The sequence below is a fragment of the Entelurus aequoreus genome, linkage group LG23 (assembly GCF_033978785.1).
Source record: "Entelurus aequoreus isolate RoL-2023_Sb linkage group LG23, RoL_Eaeq_v1.1, whole genome shotgun sequence".
Lineage (NCBI taxonomy): Eukaryota > Metazoa > Chordata > Actinopteri > Syngnathiformes > Syngnathidae > Entelurus > Entelurus aequoreus.
The window spans coordinates 45077070-45103431 of NC_084753.1; the positions used below are offsets into that span (position 1 = coordinate 45077070).

Consider the following 26362-nt stretch of genomic DNA (forward strand, 5'->3'; position numbering starts at 1 on the left):
TCTCCCAGATTCTTTTTATGGCAATAAGCTGATGTTTATATTCAATCAACAGGCAGTAGTTGGTATTTTGTGGTTTATTCTCAAAGCTTAGAGGACAAACGTGAGACCAATCTAGTACACCAGCGTTCCCTCGCCCGGTCTAGCTCGGTCTCCTCTCAAACCCCCGGAAGTCCCGTGATCTTCCCTCTGTCCCTCGCCCCCACTCCCGTTGTTTAGACTACTCCGAGTTATCTCTACTCTGACACATTCCAATCTAGAAGGCCGACACCTTACTATGAGACTCTAAAGAAAGAAGAATACTAGCCATTCTTTATATGACTATAGGAGTTTAGAAAGAAGTAACACTTAAATATGGATATGATTCTGATCTGCTTCCAACAGTATGGATGTGATACCAAGTAGTTACAGGATCATAAATCGTTCATATTCAAAGTCCTCATCTGTCCAGGGACATATTTACTGACTTTATAAACATAATATGAATTTTATAAAAATGATAAAAAATATCGATGTAATCATAGTAGTATTGACTAGATACGCTCTTGTAATTGGTATCATTACAGTGGATGTCAGGTGTAGATGCACCCATGGCATTTGTTTACATTCAGGAGTGCTAGCTTGTTGCTAGCGGTGAGCTATTGTATCCTCCTTCGGTGTGTAGTGAAGCATGTTTAGCTATTCCTCGTCCTCCAGTGATAATGCTACTTGTAAGAAACTTATTTTTAATTTTGACCGTTTTACTGGCGTGTTACAGACACAGTTTGGAAACAAGTAAGGTATGTAAATAAACATTTACATACTATTTCTGTGTAAATAAGTCATTTCACAACACATATATATATATTTATATCTATATGTATATATATCTGCAGCTTATAGTCCGGTGCAGCTAATATATGGAACACAGTTTTTTCTTCTAAAATGTAGTAGGTGTGGCTTAAATACTGGTGTGAAAATAGGGTAGTAAATGATGTACTAAGATTCCTGCTCATATTGTATTTGAATAGTGTCAGTATTGGCCAGCACTCAAGGTTCCAACATGGGTAGTGAAAAAGTAGTATTAGGACAGTCTTTAATCTAAACAGCATTGTTTTGTTTTGATGCAGACGTGAGTGGTGTGAAGAGTCCTACAAAGCCCCAAACACCTAAGAAGGCTCCAAGCATCGGATTGCAGGATGACTCTGAAACCTTGAAGGACTCACCTGTACTCGTTAAAAAACCTCGAGGCAGGCCCAGGAAAATCACCTAACTGCTACATCTTCTTCAAGCCACCATGCACATCAATGTGTTCTTGTTTTGTTTCCTTCATTTAATTTGCTTGGTTGTATTTGCTGGGGTTGAATGTTGAAGATCTGCAGGTGGCATTAGAATATTCTACTTCTTTATTTGTGCCATCAAACTGAATTTTTAGTAATAAAGACGTTTTGCTTTAATGGCACTTGTCCTAATTGTTGCGGAGGACTTGTTTACAGTGACTGAAGGACCACTCACCTCCTTGTATCAGACACCAGGACTATGTCAGGCCTAAATGTGGTCACTACCATGTTCTCTGGGAACTTGAACCTCGTTGTTTCAGACACCAGGACTATGTCAGGCCTGAGTGTGGTCACTACCATGTTCTCTGGGAACTTGAACCTCCTTGTTTCAGACACCAGGACTATGTCAGGCCTGAGTGTGGTCACTACCATGTTCTCTGGGAACTTGAACCTCCTTGTTTCAGACACCAGGACTATGTCAGGCCTGAGTGTGGTCACTACCATGTTCTCTGGGAACTTGAACCTCCTTGTTTCAGACACCAGGACTATGTCAGGCCTGAGTGTGGTCACTACCATGTTCTCTGGGAACTTGAACCTCGTTGTTTCAGACACCAGGACTATGTTAGGCCTGAGTGTGGTCACTGCCATGTTCTCTGGGAACTTGAACCTCCTTGTTTCAGACACCAGGACTATGTTAGGCCTGAGTGTGGTCACTGCCATGTTCTCTGGGAACTTGAACCTCGTTGTTTCAGACACCAGGACTATGTCAGGCCTGAGTGTGGTCACTACCATGTTCTCTGGGAACTTGAACCTCGTTGTTTCAGACACCAGGACTATGTCAGGCCTGAGTGTGGTCACTACCATGTTCTCTGGGAACTTGAACCTCCTTGTTTCAGACACCAGGACTATGTCAGGCCTGAGTGTGGTCACCACCATGTTCTCTGGGAACTTGAACCTCCTTGTTTCAGACACCAGGACTATGTCAGGCCTGAGTGTGGTCACCACCATGTTCTCTGGGAACTTGAACCTCGTTGTTTCAGACACCAGGACTATGTCAGGCCTGAGTGTGGTCACTACCATGTTCTCTGGGAACTTGAACCTCCTTGTTTCAGACACCAGGACTATATCAGGCCTGAGTGTGGTCACCACCATGTTCTCTGGGAACTTGAACCTCGTTGTTTCAGACACCAGGACTATGTCAGGCCTGAGTGTGGTCACTACCATGTTCTCTGGGAACTTGAACCTCCTTGTTTCAGACACCAGGACTATGTCAGGCCTGAGTGTGGTCACCACCATGTTCTCTGGGAACTTGAACCTCGTTGTTTCAGACACCAGGACTATGTCAGGCCTGAGTGTGGTCACTACCATGTTCTCTGGGAACTTGAACCTCGTTGTTTCAGACACCAGGACTATGTTAGGCCTGAGTGTGGTCACTGCCATGTTCTCTGGGAACTTGAACCTCGTTGTTTCAGACACCAGGACTATGTTAGGCCTGAGTGTGGTCACTGCCATGTTCTCTGGGAACTTGAACCTCCTTGTTTCAGACACCAGGACTATGTTAGGCCTGAGTGTGGTCACCGCCATGTTCTCTGGGAACTTGAACCTCGTTGTTTCAGACACCAGGACTATGTCAGGCCTGAGTGTGGTCACCGCCATGTTCTCTGGGAACTTGAACCTCGTTGTTTCAGACACCAGGACTATGTCAGGCCTGAGTGTGGTCACCGCCATGTTCTCTGGGAACTTGAACCTCGTTGTTTCAGACACCAGGACTATGTCAGGCCTGAGTGTGGTCACTACCATGTTCTCTGGGAACTTGAGCTATCTCCCTAGGTCAACCTTCAGCTGCCAGTCCCGAGATGTTGCCAGCAGCCTCTTTGCTTGACTCCGGTGCCGTTGTGGCTTCTTCCCAACTCTAACAAAGGTGATGGACTGCCTTGCTGGTTGTTGGTGTTTGCTGGTGGAGATCCCTGTGCCGATGACCTCTGCAATGACCCGCAGCACTTGATCAGGGCACCAGCGATAACGCCCGTCTCCAAAGGCAGCAGCTCAAGATGTGCTCCAACCATCCATCTTTCTGGCAGAGAGCAAAGTGGAGTCTGTGGACGGGCTTGGGAGTACATCATACACCGACTGTATGAAGAACTCTGGTAAACAAACTATAGCTTTGAGTTTCGTGTAGAACCACTCAGTGCCAACACAATACTGCTTCATTTAGACCATAATCAAGACAACATACTGTAGTTGCTCTCTTCTCAGGGTGTTCAATGGCTCGAAAGACGTTTCATCTGACTTGGCTTCATCGGTTCGTGCTCATAGACTTACATTAGATTGGGACTAGTTCTGAATAATCTGAGAAACGTCTTCCAAAACAAACCAAACAGTTGGGTTGCGATCAATTAAACACCCTGAGATGACAAGGACCAGCACAAGAACCTTCATAGAGTTGAATAGATCACAGGATATAAAACAGAAACATCAAGTTTTCCACCGCCTCGGGATACAAAATACAATACTGAATACATGAATAGAATAGAATGTCTTTTATTGTCACTATACACAGGTACAATTAAAAGCAACTCCAGTATCAGTGTGACTATCTACAAATATGCAAAACATAGAAGAAAAGAAAGAAAAATAGTGCAAAAGTAGGTAAGTTGCACAGTCCAGTCCTGAGAAGGAATGTTCAGAATGTGTTTACAGGAATAAATATTATACTATATACAGAAGCATTCAGACTGGCTGGAAAGTACAAATTGCACACAGAGCGGTGCTAAACTAAAATCAGTGCCTATGAGAGTTCACCGTGGTTATGGCTTTAGTGAAAAAACTGTTCTTGAGTCTGTTTGTCTTAGACCTGATGACCCTGTAGCGCCTTCCTGAGGGCAGCAGGTCAAACAGGTCAAAGCTGTCCTTGATGATGTTGGTAGCTCTGCTGAGGTAGCGGGAGGTGTACATGTCTACCAGGGAGGGGAGCCTTTACCACTCTCTGGAGCCTCTCCCTGTCTGCAGCGGTGCAGCTGCCGTACCATGCTGTGATGCAGTATGTCAGCAGGCTCTCAATGGATGAGCGGTAGAAGGTCAGCAGCAGGTTGGAGTCCAGGTTTACAAGGTCAGTCCACCAAGATGCAACATTCCAGGTATGCCCTCTTCTGTGTTATGTGCTATGGTCCCCATTTGTATCCAACTGGACTTGAGTCAAATCAAGCTCCCATCTTTAACTTTGGTCTTCAAGTCTCCTGGGACTTCAGGAAGTGGGACATTCTGCTGGCGTTTGTTGGAATGTTCCAGACCCAAGAACATTGATATGGCAAGAAGTGGGGTTTTTCATATAAAAAAAGATCCAGCAGACACCAAAACTATCAAAACACATCAATTGAATTAGTTTTAATCAGCCCCTTAAAGAGGAACTGAACTTCTTGTGTCTGTCATTCACACTCCTTATGTGAGACAGGCACACATGTTTTTATCTTTGCTAGTTCACGTTGCAAACACTCAACTGTACTGTAGTGTTTCTTAAACAGGCTCTTTACTTTCTGCAGTGTTCTGTATTGAATTTCCATTATTCAATACTTTGTATACACGTTTCATAAATCAATGTATACAGAAACAATATAAACATCATTTACATGAGTAACATATATTTATATTAAATCATTCATTTGTAGTCTACATTTGTATATTCACACTGGATGAATACCCTGCACACATGACACAAAAGCACTGCTTTGTATTTTTATTATGTTTATTGTAGTTTTTATTTTGTTATTACTTAGTTCTTATGTGTGTGTGTGAGTGATGGTGTCATGCTCTGACTCTCAATCTAAGTTCTTAGTGTGAGTGATGGTGTCATGCTCTGACTCTCAATCTAAGTTCTTAGTGTGAGTGATGGTGTCATGCTCTGACTCTCAATCTAAGTTCTTATTTGTGTGTGTGTGAGTGATGGTGTCATGCTCTGACTCTCAATCTAAGTTCTTATTTGTGTGTGTGTGAGTGATGGTGTCATGCTCTGACTCTCAATCTAAGTTCTTATTTGTGTGTGTGTGAGTGATGGTGTCATGCTCTGACTCTCAATCTAAGTTCTTATTTGTGTGTGTGAGTGATGGTGTCATGCTCTGACTCTCAATCTAAGTTCTTAGTGTGAGTGATGGTGTCATGCTCTGACTCTCAATCTAAGTTCTTATTTGTGTGTGTGAGTGATGGTGTCATGCTCTGACTCTCAATCTAAGTTCTTATGTGTGTGTGTGAGTGATGGTGTCATGCTCTGACTCTCAATCTAAGTTCTTATTTGTGTGTGTGAGTGATGGTGTCATGCTCTGACTCTCAATCTAAGTTCTTATTTGTGTGTGTGTGAGTGATGGTGTCATGCTCTGACTCTCAATCTAAGTTCTTATTTGTGTGTGTGTGAGTGATGGTGTCATGCTCTGACTCTCAATCTAAGTTCTTATTTGTGTGTGTGAGTGATGGTGTCATGCTCTGACTCTCAATCTAAGTTCTTAGTGTGAGTGATGGTGTCATGCTCTGACTCTCAATCTAAGTTCTTATTTGTGTGTGTGAGTGATGGTGTCATGCTCTGACTCTCAATCTAAGTTCTTATTTGTGTGTGTGTGAGTGATGGTGTCATGCTCTGACTCTCAATCTAAGTTCTTATTTGTGTGTGTGAGTGATGGTGTCATGCTCTGACTCTCAATGTAAGTTCTTAGTGTGAGTGATGGTGTCATGCTCTGACTCTGGAACTTTGGTCAGCGAAGTAGCTTTCCCCCCTGTGGAGTATATGTTGTTCATCCAAGTATACTTCTACCACAATAATGCTTTTTTTTTTTTTTTTGCTAAAAAATACATATAATTGAAGTTTATTTTACATTTTGTAAACTCTTTCAGAATAAATATCATTTAAAATACATCCTTTTTGAACTAGGCCTTGTGCTTCATGCCCCTGCAAAGTGTCAGTACCTCTGCAATCCGCTAGGTGGCAGAAAGTCTTTCGTCAGGGTGACTTCCGGCCAATCCACGAAGAAGAAGTCTTCCGCCCCAGAAGTAAACAGGAAGTCATCAATGGACGTCCCAGCAGCCGCCAGCGGTAAATTGAAGGAATAAACTTCATCTTTATCATTTAAATGTGACAAATATCAAGTTGGACACTTTCAACCTAGCGTTAGAAGTTATGTGGAATATTATTGGTATTAAGCATTATTATTCACGACGGTGACGTCAAGCTAATGAAATGTTAGCCAATAAACACAGAATTAAGCGTCAAGTTCGGTATAAACAATCTTTTTAAACCATCTTATGAAAAGTGTGTCACTATATACTATATACTCATATACTATATACTCATATACTGTATACTTATATACTATATATTCATATACTATATACTCCTACTATACTCATATAGTATATACTCATATAGTATATACTCATATACTATATACTCATATACTATATACTCATTTTTAAACGATCTTATGAAAAGTGTCACTATGTACTCGTGACGTGGAGTCACTTTGGACCCACTGTCACGTGACATGTGTTGACAATCTTGCCAAGGACTTTATACCGTGTTTCCCTTTTCTCAGGTGCTGTGCTGGCAAACATGAGCGATGTTGCCCAGACAGACTTCATCTACTGCTGCGGAGCCATCACTGAACTTCTACGATGTGGTCCTAAACATCTCAACTCTGAACACAAACTGCTGGTTCTTATTATTCCTGGTGAGTTAGTTGCCAATCATGTGGTCCTAAACATCTCAACTCTGAACACAAACTGCTGGTTCTTATTATTCCTGGTGAGTTAGTTGCCAATCATGTGGTCCTAAACATCTCAACTCTGAACACAAACTGCTGGTTCTTATTATTCCTGGTGAGTTAGTTGCCAATCATGTGGTCCTAAACATCTCAACTCTGAACACAAACTGCTGGTTCTTATTATTCCTGGTGAGTTAGTTGCCAATCATGTGGTCCTAAACATCTCAACTCTGGACACAAACTGCTGGTTCTTATTATTCCTGGTGAGTTAGTTGCCAATCATGTGGTCCTAAACATCTCAACTCTGGACACAAACTGCTGGTTCTTATTATTCCTGGTGAGTTAGTTGCCAATCATGTGGTCCTAAACATCTCAACTCTGGACACAAACTGCTGGTTCTTATTATTCCTGGTGAGTTAGTTGCCAATCATGTGGTCCTAAACATCTCAACTCTGAACACAAACTGCTGGTTCTTATTATTCCTGGTGAGTTAGTTGCCAATCATGTGGTCCTAAACATCTCAACTCTGAACACAAACTGCTGGTTCTTATTATTCCTGGTGAGTTAGTTGCCAATCATGTGGTCCTAAACATCTCAACTCTGAACACAAACTGCTGGTTCTTATTATTCCTGGTGAGTTAGTTGCCAATCATGTGGTCCTAAACATCTCAACTCTGAACACAAACTGCTGGTTCTTATTATTCCTGGTGAGTTAGTTGCCAATCATGTGGTCCTAAACATCTCAACTCTGAACACAAACTGCTGGTTCTTATTATTCCTGGTGAGTTAGTTGCCAATCATGTGGTCCTAAACATCTCAACTCTGGACACAAACTGCTGGTTCTTATTATTCCTGGTGAGTTAGTTGCCAATCATGTGGTCCTAAACATCTCAACTCTGGACACAAACTGCTGGTTCTTATTATTCCTGGTGAGTTAGTTGCCAATCATGTGGTCCTAAACATCTCAACTCTGGACACAAACTGCTGGTTCTTATTATTCCTGGTGAGTTAGTTGCCAATCATGTGGTCCTAAACATCTCAACTCTGAACACAAACTGCTGGTTCTTATTATTCCTGGTGAGTTAGTTGCCAATCATGTGGTCCTAAACATCTCAACTCTGAACACAAACTGCTGGTTCTTATTATTCCTGGTGAGTTAGTTGCCAATCATGTGGTCTTAAACATCTCAACTCTGAACACAAACTGCTGGTTCTTATTATTCCTGGTGAGTTAGTTGCCAATCATGTGGTCCTAAACATCTCAACTCTGAACACAAACTGCTGGTTCTTATTATTCCTGGTGAGTTAGTTGCCAATCATGTGGTCCTAAACATCTCAACTCTGAACACAAACTGCTGGTTCTTATTATTCCTGGTGAGTTAGTTGCCAATCATGTGGTCCTAAACATCTCAACTCTGAACACAAACTGCTGGTTCTTATTATTCCTGGTGAGTTAGTTGCCAATCATGTGGTCCTAAACATCTTAACTCTGAACACAAACTGCTGGTTCTTATTATTCCTGGTGAGTTAGTTGCCAATCATGTGGTCCTAAACATCTCAACTCTGAACACAAACTGCTGGTTCTTATTGTTCCTGGTGAGTTATTTGCCAATCATCACCTTCTTTACTGGTGCTGCCAATCATCACCTTCTTTACTGGTGCTGCCAATCATCACCTTCTTTACTGGTGCTGCCAATCATCACCTTCTTTCTTGGTGCTGCCAATCATCACCTTCTTTCTTGGTGCTGCCAATCATCACCTTCTTTCTTGGTGCTGCCAATCCTCACCTTCTTTCTTGGTGCTGCCAATAACCCTAACCCAGTGGTTCTTAACCTTGTTGGAGGTACGGAACCTCACCAGCTTCATATGCGCATTCACCGACCCCTTCTTTAGTGAAAAATAAAATGTTGTATTTCTTCAAATTCAAGACAAAGTTATATGTTTTTGGTAACACTTTAGTATGGGGAACATATTCTAAGTAGCAAAGACTTAATTTAGAGTTATTTGGTTAGGGTTAGGATTAGAGGGTTAGGGCGAGGGTTAGAGGGTTAGGGTTATAATAAGGCCATGCCGAATAAGGCATTAATAAGTACTTAATAATGATTAGTTAAGAGCCAATATGTTACTAATTTGCATGTTAATAAGCAACTAATTAATGGTGAATATGTTCCCCATACTAAAGTGTTAGCATGTTTTATTAGTGGTGCACTTGATGAAGCGTGCATGAACATCACCTTGTTCAAACAACAAAACCAACATAAACTCACAACAAATGACACACCTGCAAATCAGTCTGACTTCTGCTGTTGTCGTATCCGTAATACGCCGATAGGGAGAAGTTTTTATTTACACGATGTGTCGGGTGTGTCTTGACCTCCTGAGCCCGACTCACCAAACCCCTAGGGTTCCATCCAACCCAGGTTAAGAACCACTGCCCTAACCCTATCCAATCCGAATTCAGCTAGCTTATGTTGCCATGCTGTACCAAATCTGCTTTCAGAATCAACAATGTGTGTGCACCGTAAGTGAACAGGCACATACAGTTGATAGACAGTTGTGATAGCCAATCAGATCCCAAGTTGTTGACAGTAGCTGTTCTGTTACAACTAGAAGTAGTAAACTCTCGTTGTTAAAGTGCTTGTCATTTAATGAACATTGTTACATGTGTATTTGTCGCCACCATGTGGTCAAGGCAGGTAATACATCTTTAAGAAGTGTGTACTTTCAATCAAACTTTATTGACCGGAAATTGCATAAGTCAAGCAGAGAAATACAAGGTATATGTTTTAATTGCTAATGCCTTTTTAATTGATTTTTAAATGCCCCAGAAAATAACCTGTTTTGCATAAATGTGTTCCTGTGTAGTATTTATCCAGCAATGGTCGTGTGGTGACATCAGTGATGCTATTTTGAGAGGTCATCATTGAAGTCAGACATCACTGAAGGCCTAGGTGGGAAACTCACGGCATGAATTTATCAGAGCTGTTAACTATTCTATGGAGGAATGTAGTCAATCATAGAACTGGCACACAATGTCATGAAAAAGTATTGATTTTGGAATCGAGAATCGATTCTGAATTGAATTGTTACCCCCAAGAGGCGCCCAAAGATGTCCTAACGTCACGTGTACGTTTCAACATAATTAGACAGTCAGAAATGACAAATATTAGACACATCCTCGATTCAGCAACATCCTTTTCTAATCTCATATTTGCTAGGGGACTTATGGGCTGATTAAAATTAATTTAATTGCTGCAATTTGGTGTCCTTTTAGTATTTTTTCAAATGACTGTTGTTTTCTCACGTAGAAAATATATGACCAACATACATCCTACATCAGGGGTCACCAACGCGGTGCCCGCGGGCACCAGGTAGCCCGTAAGGACCAGATGTGTAGCCCGCTGGCCTGTTCTAGAAATAGCTCAAATAGCAGCACTTACCAGTGAGCTGCCTCTATTTTTTAAATGTTATTTATTTACTAGCAAGCTGGTCTCGCTTTGCTAGACATTTTTAATTCAAAGAGAGACAAAACTCAAATAGAATTTGAAAATCCAAGAAAATATTTGAAAGACTTGGTCTTCACTAACTGACAAAGAAACAGATAACACATTTGGTGTCCAGTTCAAAGTGTGACATGATTTATTTAAAAATTGGAAAGTTGACTTTTGTATTTTACATGAGTTATTATTTGTACAAACATGGTGCAAAGTAATTCATGATTTGTTAAAAAAAAATGTTAGTGGCTAGCTAGTTAAAATGGGATATTGTGATTTCACAAGACTGTCTTAGAAGTCATCATTTGAAAATGTTCAATTTGAAAAATGTGCATAAAGTGTTGCATATTGATATTTATCTGTTCTATATATATTTATTGTGAGAAATCATTAAGATGTTCAGTGTTTCCACAAAGATAAATATCATTAATTATTAATAATAACATAGAGTTAAAGGTAAATTGAGAAAATTGGCTATTTCTGTCAATTTATTGAAGTGTGTATCAAACTGGTAGCCCTTCGCATTAATCACTACCCAAGAAGTAGCTCTTGCTTTCAAAAAGGTTGGTGACCCCTGTCCTACATGATAAAAACTTCTTGAAGTATGCATTTGTTGCGTCTTCAGCACAGTAGTGAAGTGAAAAAAGAAGTTGCGTCAATGTAGATGCACTGCACGACTGCTACTAAATGCCCATAAAAAGTGGTAGATGTCTCCTGCTAGCAAAACGCCACAGACATTGTGTCTGGAAGTGGACTGGCGGAGAGCGAGGAAGTGTTGCACGGAGACCAAAGCGGTTGGAATAGAGCCCTTTTTTAGCATAAGATTGGCAATAAAAGTTAAAATAATTTTAGACTTCTTCTGGAGGCTACAATACATTATATTACTTTAATTTGTTTAAAACAAACATATTTTGAATGTGTGGCGGCTAAGATTTTGCCATGGCGGTGTGCCAGGTTTAGTTAAATAATACCAACACAGTACTTTCAGCCCAATATATGATTAAGTAGAAAGACGGTAGCTCTTTGAGCCGCAAGTAAACATAGAGTCCTCAACATGTTGCACCAATATTTAGCAGTGGTCCAAATGTATCTGTGGTGGGACGCCACGTATAGGGCTGGATTACATGCAGTATTATTGTTGTCAACACCTCAGCCCCTCATGTTAAAGTATGTGGAAAAGACTACTTTTCTATTCGGAGCCACTCATGTGTTTGTCTTCCATGCAGGTAACCCCGGGGTGGTTGGCTTCTACAGAACCTTCCTGCTAACACTATGGAGTGTCTTTGGCCACCACCACCCTGTGTGGGCTGTGAGTCATGCCGGACACTGTGTGCCCCCCGCGTCCATGGACATGGTCCAAGGTACAACCTGTGGACAAATTCAATACTTGAAAGAATTGCTATGGCGACATATTTGGAACAGCAGTTTATTTCATTTGTATACTTAACCAAACTCACCTGGCGGACCTGGGCCGTACGTTTGATACCCCTAATCTACGGAATACATGATTTACAGAGAAAGGGCGTCAGTTATGGATTGTTTGCCCAACATGTGTATTCCATGCATCAATATATGTACATCAGTATACCATATATTAGGGTTTTACGGTATACCAGTACTAGTATAGTACCGCGATGCTAATGAATCATATTCAGTACTATACCACCTCTAAAAAGTACCATATAAAGGCAGTATAGTACAGTTTTCAATTCAGTTGGTAAGTGGTACTGCCGTCCAACCTTAATACATGATATGACTTTATTTGTGATTTAGGGCTATATAAATAAACATTGATTGATTGATTGATTTTGTTTTCACCTAAAAAATGCTATTTTTTAAGGTGTGGCAGCTATTATATTGCCATGGTGCACCGTCACAATGAAATACATGAAGGGGAAAGCCTGTATGTTGTGTATTCATACTAGCTATTGTTGTCAACAGCCTGTATGTTGTGTATTCATACTATCTATTGTTGTTGCAGATGCCTCCTCCACGGGGGCCAGAGACGTGTTTGGTCTTGATGGGCAGATAGACCACAAACTGGCTTTCCTCAAGAAGAATGTCCCCAAGGACACCAAGCTGGTCCTAGTGGGACACTCCATTGGTTGCTACATCATTTTGGAGATCTTGAAGAGAGACCCCAGTCTCCAGGTATAGTATGTCCTGTTTGGATGTCCAATAGGTGATCTCCCATATATTTACTTGTTGGTGTCACACATCCTGATGCTACCACCGCCTTGCTTGACAGTTGGTACAGCATCCTTAGGTGTGAACAATCCTGTCAATCTTGCCAAATAGCTCCTACTACGTCTTGTCTGACCATTCAAACTTTGTTCATGTTGTCTTAAATGACACATGTGTGTCATTTGGGCTTTGTTTCGATGAGAGTAAATCCCAAACATAATATGTATATTGTGAAAGGAACGGTTTAAATCATTAATTTAGCGGTGAGAGTTTGACATAATGCCTCTGATGTGTATGCAAACTTGTGGCCGCAACTTTGTATGCTTTTTCTTTCTTTCTTTTGATACAGGTTGTGAAGGCTGTCATGCTTTTTCCCACCATCGAACGCATGGCCCTGACTCCTCAAGGGAAGGCCATGACACCTTTACTGTGTCACCTGCGCTACATGACCTACCTGCCCATCTTTCTGCTCTCTCTGCTGCCTGAGGTGCTCAAAAGAAGTCTGGTCAACCTGGTTCTTGGTGGCCTTCGCTGTAGGGATCAGTCCATAGTCCAAGCAACTGTAGGCCTTCTCAGTGGAGACTGTGCAGGTAATTCCAGTGTCCTACCTCTTTTTTTTTTACTCCTTTACAGACACATGGCATACATTTTAGGTTGGGTCTGGTTGAATAGAGACAGAATTTCAACAACAAATTCAAGAATAAAACATATATATATTGATTGAGGGAAGTAAGTAATTGATTATGACAAGAGGATGGAGGAAAATATTAACTTTTAGCTACAATGGTGGAAGTACGCAGATTTACGGGACTTTTGCAGATCCCAAGCACACAAAAGCAGGAACCAGTAGGTAAGAAACGTTGTTTTTCCATAATATTGCGTAACAAAACGGCAGTTAATATCTCCTAATAGCTGCTATTTTGATTGATTTGATTTAAATGTATTGGTCCCCCGTTGGGGGAAATTCATTTTCACTGCCGTACATTTAAACAATAGACATTACACATCACGAACAAAAATAAGAAAAAGACATCACACATGACCAACACATTTACAGGCTTGTCAGACAGTTTAGGCGTTATGTCAAACTCTTAGGGCGGCTAGAACTGCAGGGATAAGGCTTCTCCCGAGGCGGGCCCTCCAGAATTTGATAGTTCTGTACCTGCGCCCTGATGGTAGTGGGATGATGTATTGGTGTAGTGGGTGAGTGATATCCTGGACTATTGTGTTTGCCAGTCGAATGATGGACCTGGGGTTTAGATCTGAAATGTTGAGTGTGGGTAGGCCGATGATTTTAGCTGCTATGTTTGTAATGCGTGTGAGTTTGGTCCGGTTGGTTACAGTTTTTTTTGCACACACCATAACAATCCCAGCATGTGGAAGCACAGTACGTCTGACTACTTTAGCTGTAACGTGGCTTCGTGGCTTACCAAAGTCCTGCTAAAACATTTTGATGGATTTTTGAGCGCCGTGTGTAATGTTCTATATTCTCCATGAAACATCAAAGTTTGGGGCTTGCTTGCTAATGTAACAGTTGTTGTCCCTTGGAGTGTTAGTGCAGCGCTGACGTCATCCGGGTGCAACGGTGTTGTTGTTGTGGTGGATAACCCCAAACGTATCAGTTCAATGGTTGTTGTCCTTTTAAAAGATGTACAGTACGGACACAACACTAACCTGTGCTTGCTAGCCTCATTTATTGAACCGGGGGTGTCAACATATCTCTTATGTTTGACTGCCATCTACTTGTCACACTTATAATTACACCATGTACCAAATAAAATGTCTTTGAGGTCGGTAAGCACAACCAGAATGAAGCCATACATTAGGAAACACCGGCTTACAAGGTGCACACTCAATTTTGGAGAAAATAAAATGATTTTAAGTGTGCCCTATAGTCCGAAAACTACCATACTTATTTGGCTAGATCAAGTACAAATAGATTATTTTGGCTTTGTTCAGAATGTTTGTTGTTGAAATTGTCACGGTCTGTTGCTGCCAATAAACTTTTACCCAGATCACGCCTTTGCAAAGAAGTCAACTTGCAAAATCAGCTGAGGATTACACAATTATTACACCACCCTCACGCCTCCACAATTATTACACCACCCTCACGCCTCCACAATTATTACACCACCCTCACGCCTCCACAATTATTACACCACCCTCACGCCTCCACAATTATTACACCACCCTCACGCCTCCACAATTATTACACCACCCTCACGCCTCCACAATTATTACACCACCACTTTAGTCCTTGGCACTCCTTTCAACTAATAGGTCAAACAGGCATATATTTCAACAACTAATAAGTCAAACAGGCATATATTTCAACAACTAATAAGTCAAACAGGCATATATTTCAACAACTAATAAGTCAAACAGGCATATATTTCAACAACTAATAGGTCAAACAGGCATATATTTCAACAACTAATAAGTCAAACAGGCATATATTTCAACAACTAATAAGTCAAACAGGCATATATTTCAACAACTAATAAGTCAAACAGGCATATATTTCAACAACTAATAAGTCAAACAGGCATATATTTCAACAACTAATAAGTCAAACAGGCATATATTTCAACAACTAATAAGTCAAACAGGCATATATTTCAACAACTAATAAGTCAAACAGGCATATATTTCAACAACTAATAAGTCAAACAGGCATATATTTCAACAACTAATAGGTCAAACAGGCATATATTTCAACAACTAATAAGTCAAACAGGCATATATTTCAACAACTAATAAGTCAAACAGGCATATATTTCAACAACTAATAAGTCAAACAGGCATATATTTCAACAACTAATAAGTCAAACAGGCATATATTTCAACAACTAATAAGTCAAACAGGCATATATTTCAACAACTAATAAGTCAAACAGGCATATATTTCAACAACTAATAAGTCAAACAGGCATATATTTCAACAACTAATAAGTCAAACAGGCATATATTTCAACAACTAATAAGTCAAACAGGCATATATTTCAACAACTAATAAGTCAAACAGGCATATATTTCAACAACTAATAGGTCAAACAGGCATATATTTCAACAACTAATAAGTCAAACAGGCATATATTTCAACAACTAATAAGTCAAACAGGCATATATTTCAACAACTAATAAGTCAAACAGGCATATATTTCAACAACTAATAAGTCAAACAGGCATATCTTTCAACAACTAATAAGTCAAACAGGCATATATTTCAACAACTAATAAGTCAAACAGGCATATATTTTAACAACTAATAAGTCAAACAGGCATATCTTTCAACAACTAATAAGTCAAACAGGCATATATTTCAACAACTAATAAGTCAAACAGGCATATATTTCAACAACTAATAAGTCAAACAGGCATATATTTCAACAACTAATAAGTCAAACAGGCATATATTTCAACAACTAATAAGTCAAACAGGCATATATTTCAACAACTAATAAGTCAAACAGGCATATCTTTCAACAACTAATAAGTCAAACAGGCATATATTTCAACAACTAATAAGTCAAACAGGCATATATTTTAACAACTAATAAGTCAAACAGGCATATCTTTCAACAACTAATAAGTCAAACAGGCATATATTTCAACAACTAATAAGTCAAACAGGCATATATTTCAACAACTAATAAGTCAAACAGGCATATATCTCAACAACTAATAAGTCAAACAGGCATATATTTCAACAACTAATAAGTCAAACAGGCATATCTTTCAACAACTAATAAGTCAAACAGGCATATATTTCAACAACTAATAAGTCAAACAGGCATATATTTCAACAACTAATAAGTCAAACAGGCATATATTTCAACAACTAATAAGTCAAACAGGCATATATTTCAACAACTAATAAGTCAAACAGGCATATATTTCAACAACTAATAAGTCAAACAGGCATATATTTCAACAACTAATAAGTCAAACAGGCATATATTTCAACAACTAATAGGTCAAACAGGCATATATTTAATGACGTGTCTTGACAGTTACAATAGTTCAGCTCCTATTTGGATCCATAACTTCAAGCTTTGAAGTTTTAACAAATATATTTGTTATCTTTTAAATATCAGCCACATTGTTGTTTTAGTAGAAGTTTGTGTTCTCTCCAGTGTTAAAGAAGCCGATGTTAACTGCTGTGTTGTTGTTGTCTTGGTAGCTAATGCTGTGTACATGGGGGGGCAGGAAATGAGGAAGGTGCTGGAAAGAGAGAACCTGACCATCGAGAAAAACCTTGAGAAGGTAAGAGTACAGCTAGAAACTTCAGTAGTTGTGCTGTTTGCAAAAGCTGAAATGTACCTCTAGGGCACAATCATTAGGTAGTGACTTCATGCCTGATTTCTCACAAAACCTCAAGTTGACTTCACTCCAGCTCAGTTCATCCAAAAGTCAGACTCCTGCAAGGACATGTTTGCAGCTTTAGTCAGTCGTAACACTCGCAAAACAAAGAGCAGTCTAAAAAATGATGATGTTAAGAGAATCATAGGCAGAATAGTCCTATGTCATAAGAACCATCTTCTGCACTCCTTTTTTGCTCCAATTCTTTGTAAAAATTGTAAAAAAAAAACTGGCAGTTATGCAAAACCAAAATGTCCACTGCAGCAGGCAAGCAACACTTTAGGTGAAACAACAAGAGGAAACATTTTCTCTTCTCATTTTCAGTCTCCAAGTAATGTTGAATAAAAGTACAGTAAGCAACATTTCAACAGTAGAATAAAAGTAAAATGGTAAATGGGTTATACTTGTATAGCGCTTTTCTACCTTTTTAAGGAACTCAAAGCGCTTTAACACTATTTCCACATTTACCCATTCACACACACTGATGGTGGGAGCTGCCATGCAAGGCACTAACCGCCAACCATCAGGAGCAAGGGTGTCTTACTCAAGGGCACAACGGACGTGACTAGGATGGTAGAAGGTGAGGATTGAACCCCAGTAACCCTCAGATTGCTGGCACGGCCACTCTCCCAACTTCGCCACGCCGTCCCCGTAAAGTACAGTGTTGTGGAAATTCTGACCTTTTGAACTATAAGTTGTGGCCTACGTCAGAAATCGATATGATCCAGGGTTTTTTAGAACCCTGGAAGAGGGGAATGTTGTGGAAATTCTGACCTTTTGAACTATCAGTTGTGGCCTACGTCAGAAATCGATATGATCCAGGGTTTTTTAGAACCTTGGAAGAGGGGAATGTTGTGGAAATTCTGACCTTTTGAACTATAAGTTGTGGCCTACGTCAGAAATCGATATGATCCAGGGTTTTTTAGAACCTTGGAAGAGGGGAATGTTGTGGAAATTCTGACCTTTTGAACAATAAGTTGTGGCCTACGTCAGAAATCGATATGATCCAGGGTTTTTTAGAACCTTGGAAGAGGGGAATGTTGTGGAAATTTTGACCTTTTGAACTGTAAGTTATGGCCTACGTCAGAAATCGATATGATCCAGGGTTTTTTAGAACCTTGGAAGAGGGGAATGTTGTGGAAATTCTGACCTTTTGAACTGTAAGTTGTGGCCTACGTCAGAAATCGATATGATCCAGGGTTTTTTACAACCCTGGAAGAGGGGAATGTTGTGGAAATTCTGACCTTTTGAACTATAAGTTGTGGCCTACGTCAGAAATCGATATGATCCAGGGTTTTTTAGAACCCTGGAAGAGGGGAATGTTGTGGAAATTCTGACCTTTTGAACTATATTTCTTGTCTATTAAGAATGTCTGCTCATTTTCATTTCTCTTCTATTCTGTGCCATTGAATGGACCAGTTGTGGGACAAAAGTGAATATGGAGTTATGCCAACCTGTCTACAGAATGTTTAGATTGTCCAAAAATGACTAAGAGATACGAGGTTGTTTTGGAACAGATAAGCCAAAACAGTGACGCACAAAGACCCAGATAAAGATGGAGAAGAGACCGGGACTGGGAGAGATTTTGGCTTGTGTGTGTCTTGTGTGCTCCGGAGTAACATGTGGTCTGTCTGCACGGACAACTCAATTCAACCTGCACTTCTGATAATGGGTAAATACATTTGTTGTACTAAACTACTTTTGTTGCCTGCTTAAGCTTCGGACATTCCACTACAACAGTAAGCAACATTTTAACAGTAGAATAAAAGTACAGTAAGCAACATTTTAACAGTAGATTTACCTGCTACGTTTGCTGTTGTTTTTCAACACAGAAATAAAACAAATACAAGTGCAGTGGTTTGACCTGCTACTACTCGCGTCCGAGGTGCAGCGTGTTTAAAAAGCACTCCCTTCAAAGACAAAAACAAAGGAATGTGTGCTCTTTTGAAGCGACTGCTTTCATCTGAACACATTCAACCTCCTATGATGCCGTCCTTGCACCGAGACATGACCAGTCAGCAAATATTCAAACTGTTACACAACTCTCCTTTCAACAAATATTATTTCACAAGATACAACCAACTGCTACTTTGTGCTGGGTGGTGGGCGTGTTGCCTTTGTATTTGACACTTCTTTGACATCATCTTTGTCCAAGTCTTTCCACCGACTGTATTTGACACATCCTACTAACAGTAGAAACATCTTAGTCTTTGTCCAAGTCTTTCCACCGACTGTATTTGACACATCCTACTAACTGTAGAAACATCTTAGTCTTTGTCCAAGTCTTTCCACCGACAGCTTTATATCAAGTTCTTAAAGCCAATGTTTGTCATGAAATCCATGATTTGAAAGCAAGTTAGACAGAGTATTCTGCAGGAGTCATTCTTTGTTTTTTGCCTCGCATGGCATTTAAAAGCATTCCATTTGATGTCCAGAGCACCCAGCATGGACGAATAGAACAGACAAGTCATTGTTTTGTCTGCTCGCGGAAAACAAACATCCTAATCTACGATTTGACCCCCTGGAATGGCCTTGACGCTGTGAAAACAGGACCAGGCTGTTCTGAAAAACACCCCAGAGGACACCTCAATGATGGACGCTTTTGACCTCCCGACTAGGCCCCCTTAGGAGCCCAGTCTAGATTGTATCTTTTTCCCCAGCGTTTTACCTTTTTCCCATCTTTTACAGGGCGCCTTGTGGCGACCCATCAGCGTTCCTGTTCTGTAGCCCTGTACACTGTTTGTTTGTCTCATCTTGAGCGGGTTTGTGCTGAAAACAAAGTTTTGTTGATTGATTGATTGAAACTTGTATTAGTAGATTGCACAGTGAAGTACATATACCACTTGTGCAATGACAATAAAGACCTATCTATCTGTCTTGATGTCGAGAGGCGCTCAGAGACAATTGTTGCGTGGAAATCACACATGCTAATAGCTAATCACACATGCTAATAGCTAATCACACATGCTAATAGCTAATCACACATGCTAATAGCTAATCACAAGTCGGCGATTAAAGGCAGGCCCAATTTAAAAGTGCCAAATGTCTTTGGCGTGACCAACAAAGCAACTTCTGCTCACTAACTGCATGAAGGCCACACTACCATATTAAATACACTATATTGCCAAAAGTAGTTGGCCACCCATGGTGAGAATCAGGTGTCCTAATGGCTTGGCCCGGCCACAGGTGTGTACAATCCAGCACTTAGGCATGGAGACTGTTTCTACAAACATTTCTGAAAGAATGGGCCGCTCTCAGTGATTTCCAGCGTGGAACTGTCACAGGATGCCACCTGGGGGAAAAAGCCACAACATTCAAAACTGCACACCTCATTCTTGTTTTGTTTCTTTAAATATAGAAGGTATGTAATAACTGAATGTACGCCTAACTTGTGACCACACCTGTGCATGCTTGATCATCAACTTGGTATTACCTTCATGTTCTCTTCACATGTGCAGCTTCTATTCTACTACGGGGCCACAGACCCCTGGTGTCCTGTGCAGTACTACCAGGAGATGTAGATTACCTTCATGTTCTCTTCACATGTGCAGCTTCTATTCTACTACGGGGCCACAGACCCCTGGTGTCCTGTGCAGTACTACCAGGACATGTAGATTACCTTCATGTTCTCTTCACATGTGCAGCTTCTATTCTACTACGGGGCCACAGACCCCTGGTGTCCTGTGCAGTACTACCAGGACATGTAGATTACCTTCATGTTCTCTTCACATGTGCAGCTTCTATTCTACTACGGGGCCACAGACCCCTGGTGTCCTGTGCAGTACTACCAGGACATGTAGATTACCTTCATGTTCTCTTCACATGTGCAGCTTCTATTCTACTACGGGGCCACAGACCCCTGGTGTCCTGTGCAGTACTACCAGGAGATGAAGGCGGACTTCCCAGCAGGAGATTTCAGACTGTGTGAAAGAGGCTTCCGCCATGCCTTCGTTCTGGACGCGGGGCGCCAAGTGGCTGAAATGGTAGCTGGATGGATGAAGGCAGATGTCAGGACATGACATGTGGAGTCTTTGGTATGAATATTTATTTTATGATGGAGACTGTGGATCATGTGTTCTGTTCTGATGGAGACTGTGGATCATGTGTTCTGTTATGATGGAGACTGTGGATCATGTGTTCTGTTATGATGGAGACTGTGGATCATGTGTTCTGTTATGATGGAGACTGTGGATCATGTGTTCAATGTCCAGTAATTGAAGTGCTTTAAATGAAACAACGCTTGCTTTTATTCGGGAAATACTTTTGGAGACTTTTTCGTAAACGGCTCCGGATTCAATTCTATTTAGTTAAACATAAGTACAATATCATTTGTCAACAAATCGCAACTTTGCCAAAGTGGAGAGAAAGACTCTGTGTCACCTTTAGATGACAGAACTGAACCTCAGTCTGGAGCTAAAGGAGAACCCACTGAAGTCAATAGAACACCAAGTAGAAGTCAATAAGGAGAAGTCAATAAGGAGAAGTCAATAGTACAGCAGGTGTGACAGAGTAAGTAGTGAATGACTTCCATATATTTCAGACAGACTTTTGCTAACCTGGACTGTTTGAAGAACCTTCTAGTTGTGTTAGAAAGTCAACATTGTGTTGATCACTTTCACCAACACCATTGTTGCAACACAACACTGCTACTGGGACTGTTGACCTATTGACCTGTTGACCTATTGACCTGTTGATCTGTCTGCCAGCACAGACTCTCAGCAAACAACAAGGAAGTCAACAGGACTCTTTTTCTAGTCAATGACATGAATTTCATCTGCTCTGTTAAACACCAACACTGTATCATTTCATCTGTTAAACACCAACACTATATCATTTCATCTGTTAAACACCAACACTATATCATTTCATCTGTTAAACACCAACACTATATCATTTCATCTGTTAAACACCAACACTATATCATTTCATCTGTTAAACACCAACACTATATCATTTCATCTGTTAAACACCAACACTATATCATTTCATCTGTTAAACACCAACACTATATCATTTCATCTGTTAAACACCAACACTATATCATTTCATCTGTTAAACACCAACACTATATCATTTCATCTGTTAAACACCAACACTATATCATGTCATCTGTTAAACACCAACACTATATCATTTCATCTGTTAAACACCAACACTATATCATGTCATCTGTTAAACACAAACACTATATCATTTCATCTGTTAAACACCAACACTATATCATGTCATCTGTTAAACACCAACACTATATCATTTCATCTGTTAAACACCAACACTATATCATTTCATCTGTTAAACACCAACACTATATCATTTCATCTGTTAAACACCAACACTATATCATTTCATCTGTTAAACACCAACACTATATCATTTCATCTGTTAAACACCAACACTATATCATTTCATCTGTTAAACACCAACACTATATCATTTCATCTGTTAAACACCAACACTATATCATGTCATCTGTTAAACACCAACACTATATCATGTCATCTGTTAAACACCAACACTATATCATTTCATCTGTTAAACACCAACACTATATCATGTCATCTGTTAAACACCAACACTATATAATTTCATCTGTTAAACACCAACACTATATCATGTCATCTGTTAAACACCAACACTATATCATTTCATCTGTTAAACACCAACACTATATCATTTCATCTGTTAAACACCAACACTATATCATTTCATCTGTTAAACACCAACACTATATCATTTCATCTGTTAAACACCAACACTATATCATTTCATCTGTTAAACACCAACACTATATCATTTCATCTGTTAAACACCAACACTATATCATGTCATCTGTTAAACACCAACACTATATCATGTCATCTGTTAAACACCAACACTATATCATTTCATCTGTTAAACACCAACACTATATCATGTCATCTGTTAAACACCAACACTATATCATTTCATCTGTTAAACACCAACACTATATCATGTCATCTGTTAAACACCAACACTATATCATTTCATCTGTTAAACACCAACACTATATCATTTCATCTGTTAAACACCAACACTATATCATTTCATCTGTTAAACACCAACACTATATCATTTCATCTGTTAAACACCAACACTATATCATTTCATCTGTTAAACACCAACACTATATCATTTCATCTGTTAAACACCAACACTATATCATTTCATCTGTTAAACACCAACACTATATCATGTCATCTGTTAAACACCAACACTATATCATTTCATCTGTTAAACACCAACACTATATCATGTCATCTGTTAAACACCAACACTATATCATGTCATCTGTTAAACACCAACACTATATCATTTCATCTGTTAAACACCAACACTATATCATTTAATCTGTTAAGCACCAACACTATATCATTTCATCTGTTAAACACCAACACTATATCATTTCATCTGTTAAACACCAACACTATATCATTTCATCTGTTAAACACCAACACTATATCATTTCATCTGTTAAGCACCAACACTATATCATTTCATCTGTTAAGCACCAACACTATATCATTTCATCTGTTAAGCACCAACACTATATCATTTCATCTGTTAAACACCAACACTATATCATTTCATCTGTTAAGCACCAACACTATATCATTTCATCTGTTAAGCACCAACACTATATCATTTCATCTGTTAAACACCAACACTATATCATTTCATCTGTTAAACACCAACACTATATCATTTCATCATTACATTTGACTGCTCATCAACATTTGGGCCCTGGACTCTTTGGCCCCTGCCCTACAACTGCCGTGTCACTGGCTAGCATTAGCTAACAACTAGCACGTTTAGCCCAACTTACAACCTGGGTGTGGGGGAAGTGGGTGGTAGTCATTCATTTAAAGAAAATGGGTGGTAGTCATTCATTTAAAGCAGGGGTCTCAAACACGCGGCCCGCGAGACGTTATTTTGCGGCCCCCACCTTAATATGAAAGTCTAATGTTAGTGCGGCCCGCTAGTTTTAAATGAATGGCGCTTAGCAGGAGTCTACCAATCACGGTGTGGTATGTGGCTCTCGACAATATTGAGGGCATGCCGTGATGGCACTGCCTTTAATGTCCTCTAGAACCTGTCATCGCGCAGTCTTTTTCTCCGTACAAACAGCGTGCCGGCCCAGTCACATGTTGTATGCGGCATCTGCAGGCACACACAAGTCACTGCAAGACATACTTGAGCAACAGCCATACAGGTCACACTGAGGGTGTTGGTATAAACAACTTTAACACTGTTACAAATATGCGCCACACTGTGAACCCACACCAAACAAGAATGACAAACACATTTCGGGAGAACATCAGCACTGTAACACAACATAAACACAACAGAACAAATACCCAGAATCCTTTGCAGCCCTAACTCTTCCGGGCTACAAAAACACCCCCGCTACATCCCCTCAAACCCTTCCATCCACCCCATCTCCCGAAATCGGAGGTCTCAAGGTTGGCAAGTATGCATTGACGTCACTTGCGTGATGCAAGCAGAGAAACATTTTGCCGCTTTTCCACGACACCCGCACACGCTCTTCCTCCCTCGCTCGCCCGCCTGCTCGCTCCCGCCGCTGTAAACAGTCCAGGCCGGGGAGACGAGCAATCCGGTAGCTTCCAAAGCATTCCGCCGAAGGAGCGAGCGACAATACAAAAGTGTGGTGCACTGGACCCCAGCGCTGATACTCCGACAGAGAATCGCTGGGCAACACGTTAGTCGTGATGTTAGCCCGTTCGGGGCTAATTGTGCTACCGTAACCGTAAACTCCCGTTGGCTCCAGACAGAGAAATATATTCCACAACCCCAAACATGTCTTTTTCAAAGCCTGCAGTGAAGAGAAAGGTTAGTGATGAGCAAAGACAATTCCAGGAAAAGTGGGAGATGCAATATTTCTTTGTTGAGCACAGGGGCACCCCGACGTGTCTTATTTGCACAGAGAAAGTTGCGGTGCTCAAGGGATACAATTTGAAACGCCATTATACAACTGGACATGCCGAGGAGTATGCAAAATAGCAGGGAGATGAGAGAGTGAACCGGGTTGCACATTTGAAAAGCAGTCTACTGAGGCAACAAGATTTCTTCAAGAAAGCAAGCGAAAAGAGCGATGCAGCAGTCAAAGCTAGCTACATGGTGCGCGAGAGGGTTGCTAGGGCGGGAAAGACGTTCAAAGAAGGTGAATTCATCACAAAGTGCATGTTAGATTTTTTTTAAGAAATCTTTTCTTGCGTCACAGCCTCACCCAGTTGCTGCATCCAGTGGCCCCCAGGTACTTTGACTTTGAGACCCCTGATTTAAAGAAAGTGGGTGGTAGTCATTCATTTAAAGAAAGAAACATTAGCTTTGGAAACCAAAGACATTTATCTGTTACTTTAGAGATTTATTACTTGAGTAAAAGTAAGGAGTAGTCACCCAAATATGTACTTGAGTAAAAAGTATGTTGTGAAAAAACTACTCAAGTACTGAGTAACTGATGAGTAACCCGTTCCTTTAATGATGACGCCAACAAATAATGCACAAAAACATAAAAATAGCAATGAGCAAATTCAGAGGCAGGAATATCTCTTAAGCAACTAAAACAATAATATATATTAAATAATAAGACATTTTAAAAAATGAAGGCAAATTGAGCCACAATAACTTAACAGCACCATAAGATCAGTAGGCATTGATTGATTGATTGATTGATTGTATTAGTAGGTTGCACAGTGAAGTACATATTCCTTACAATTGACCACTAAATGGTAACACCCCAATAAGTTTTTCAACTCGTGTGACGCTCATGTGACCGCCTGGCTCTGTTTGATTGGTCCAACGTCACCAGTGACTGCATTTGATTGGTGAAACGGAGTCAAACGTCACCAGTGACTGCATCTGATTGGTGAAACGGAGTCAAACGTCACCAGTGACTGCATCTGATTGGTGAAACGGAGTCAAACGTCACCAGTGACTGCATCTGATTGGTGAAACGGAGTCAAACGTCACCAGTGACTGCATCTGATTGGTGAAACGGAGTCAAACGTCACCAGTGACTGCATCTGATTGGTGAAACGGAGTCAAACGTCACCAGTGACTGCATCTGATTGGTGAAACGGAGTCAAACGTCACCAGTGACTGCATCTGATTGGTGAAACGGAGTCAAACGTCACCAGTGACTGCATCTGATTGGTGAAACGGAGTCAAACGTCACCAGTGACTGCATCTGATTGGTGAAACGGAGTCAAACGTCACCAGTGACTGCATTTGATTGGTGAAACGGAGTCAAACGTCACCCGTGACTGCATTTGATTGGTGAAACG

At 40.4% G+C, this 26362-nt stretch overlaps 2 protein-coding genes across 9 annotated transcripts in view; both read left to right on the top strand.

Moving 5' to 3' along the window:
- The window catches only part of LOC133640722 (serine/threonine-protein kinase VRK1-like), a 38761-nt gene extending 37328 nt beyond the window's left edge, over positions 1-1433 (top strand). For both annotated transcript variants that reach the window (XM_062034294.1, XM_062034293.1), the window contains exon 13: positions 1107-1433. In XM_062034294.1, the coding sequence (XP_061890278.1) occupies positions 1107-1249 (143 nt within the window). In that variant the 3' untranslated portion in view covers positions 1250-1433. The remainder of the gene's footprint in view (positions 1-1106) is intronic.
- A 4825-nt stretch (positions 1434-6258) lies between these two features.
- ldah (lipid droplet associated hydrolase) overlaps positions 6259-26362 on the top strand; it is a 28685-nt gene continuing 8581 nt past the window's right edge. For 2 of the 7 annotated variants that reach the window (XM_062034886.1, XM_062034887.1), the window contains exons 1-7: positions 6259-6333; positions 6833-6967; positions 11720-11854; positions 12475-12644; positions 13027-13267; positions 16861-16943; positions 20870-21073. In XM_062034886.1, the coding sequence (XP_061890870.1) occupies positions 6309-6333; positions 6833-6967; positions 11720-11854; positions 12475-12644; positions 13027-13267; positions 16861-16943; positions 20870-21058 (978 nt within the window). In that variant the 5' untranslated portion in view covers positions 6259-6308 and the 3' untranslated portion in view covers positions 21059-21073. Of the gene's footprint in view, positions 6334-6832; positions 6968-8399; positions 8448-8487; positions 8522-11719; positions 11855-12474; positions 12645-13026; positions 13268-16860; positions 16944-20869; positions 21282-26362 lie in introns of those variants that run through there. The other 5 variants (XM_062034889.1, XM_062034888.1, XM_062034885.1 and 2 more) reach the window with 4 other exon arrangements.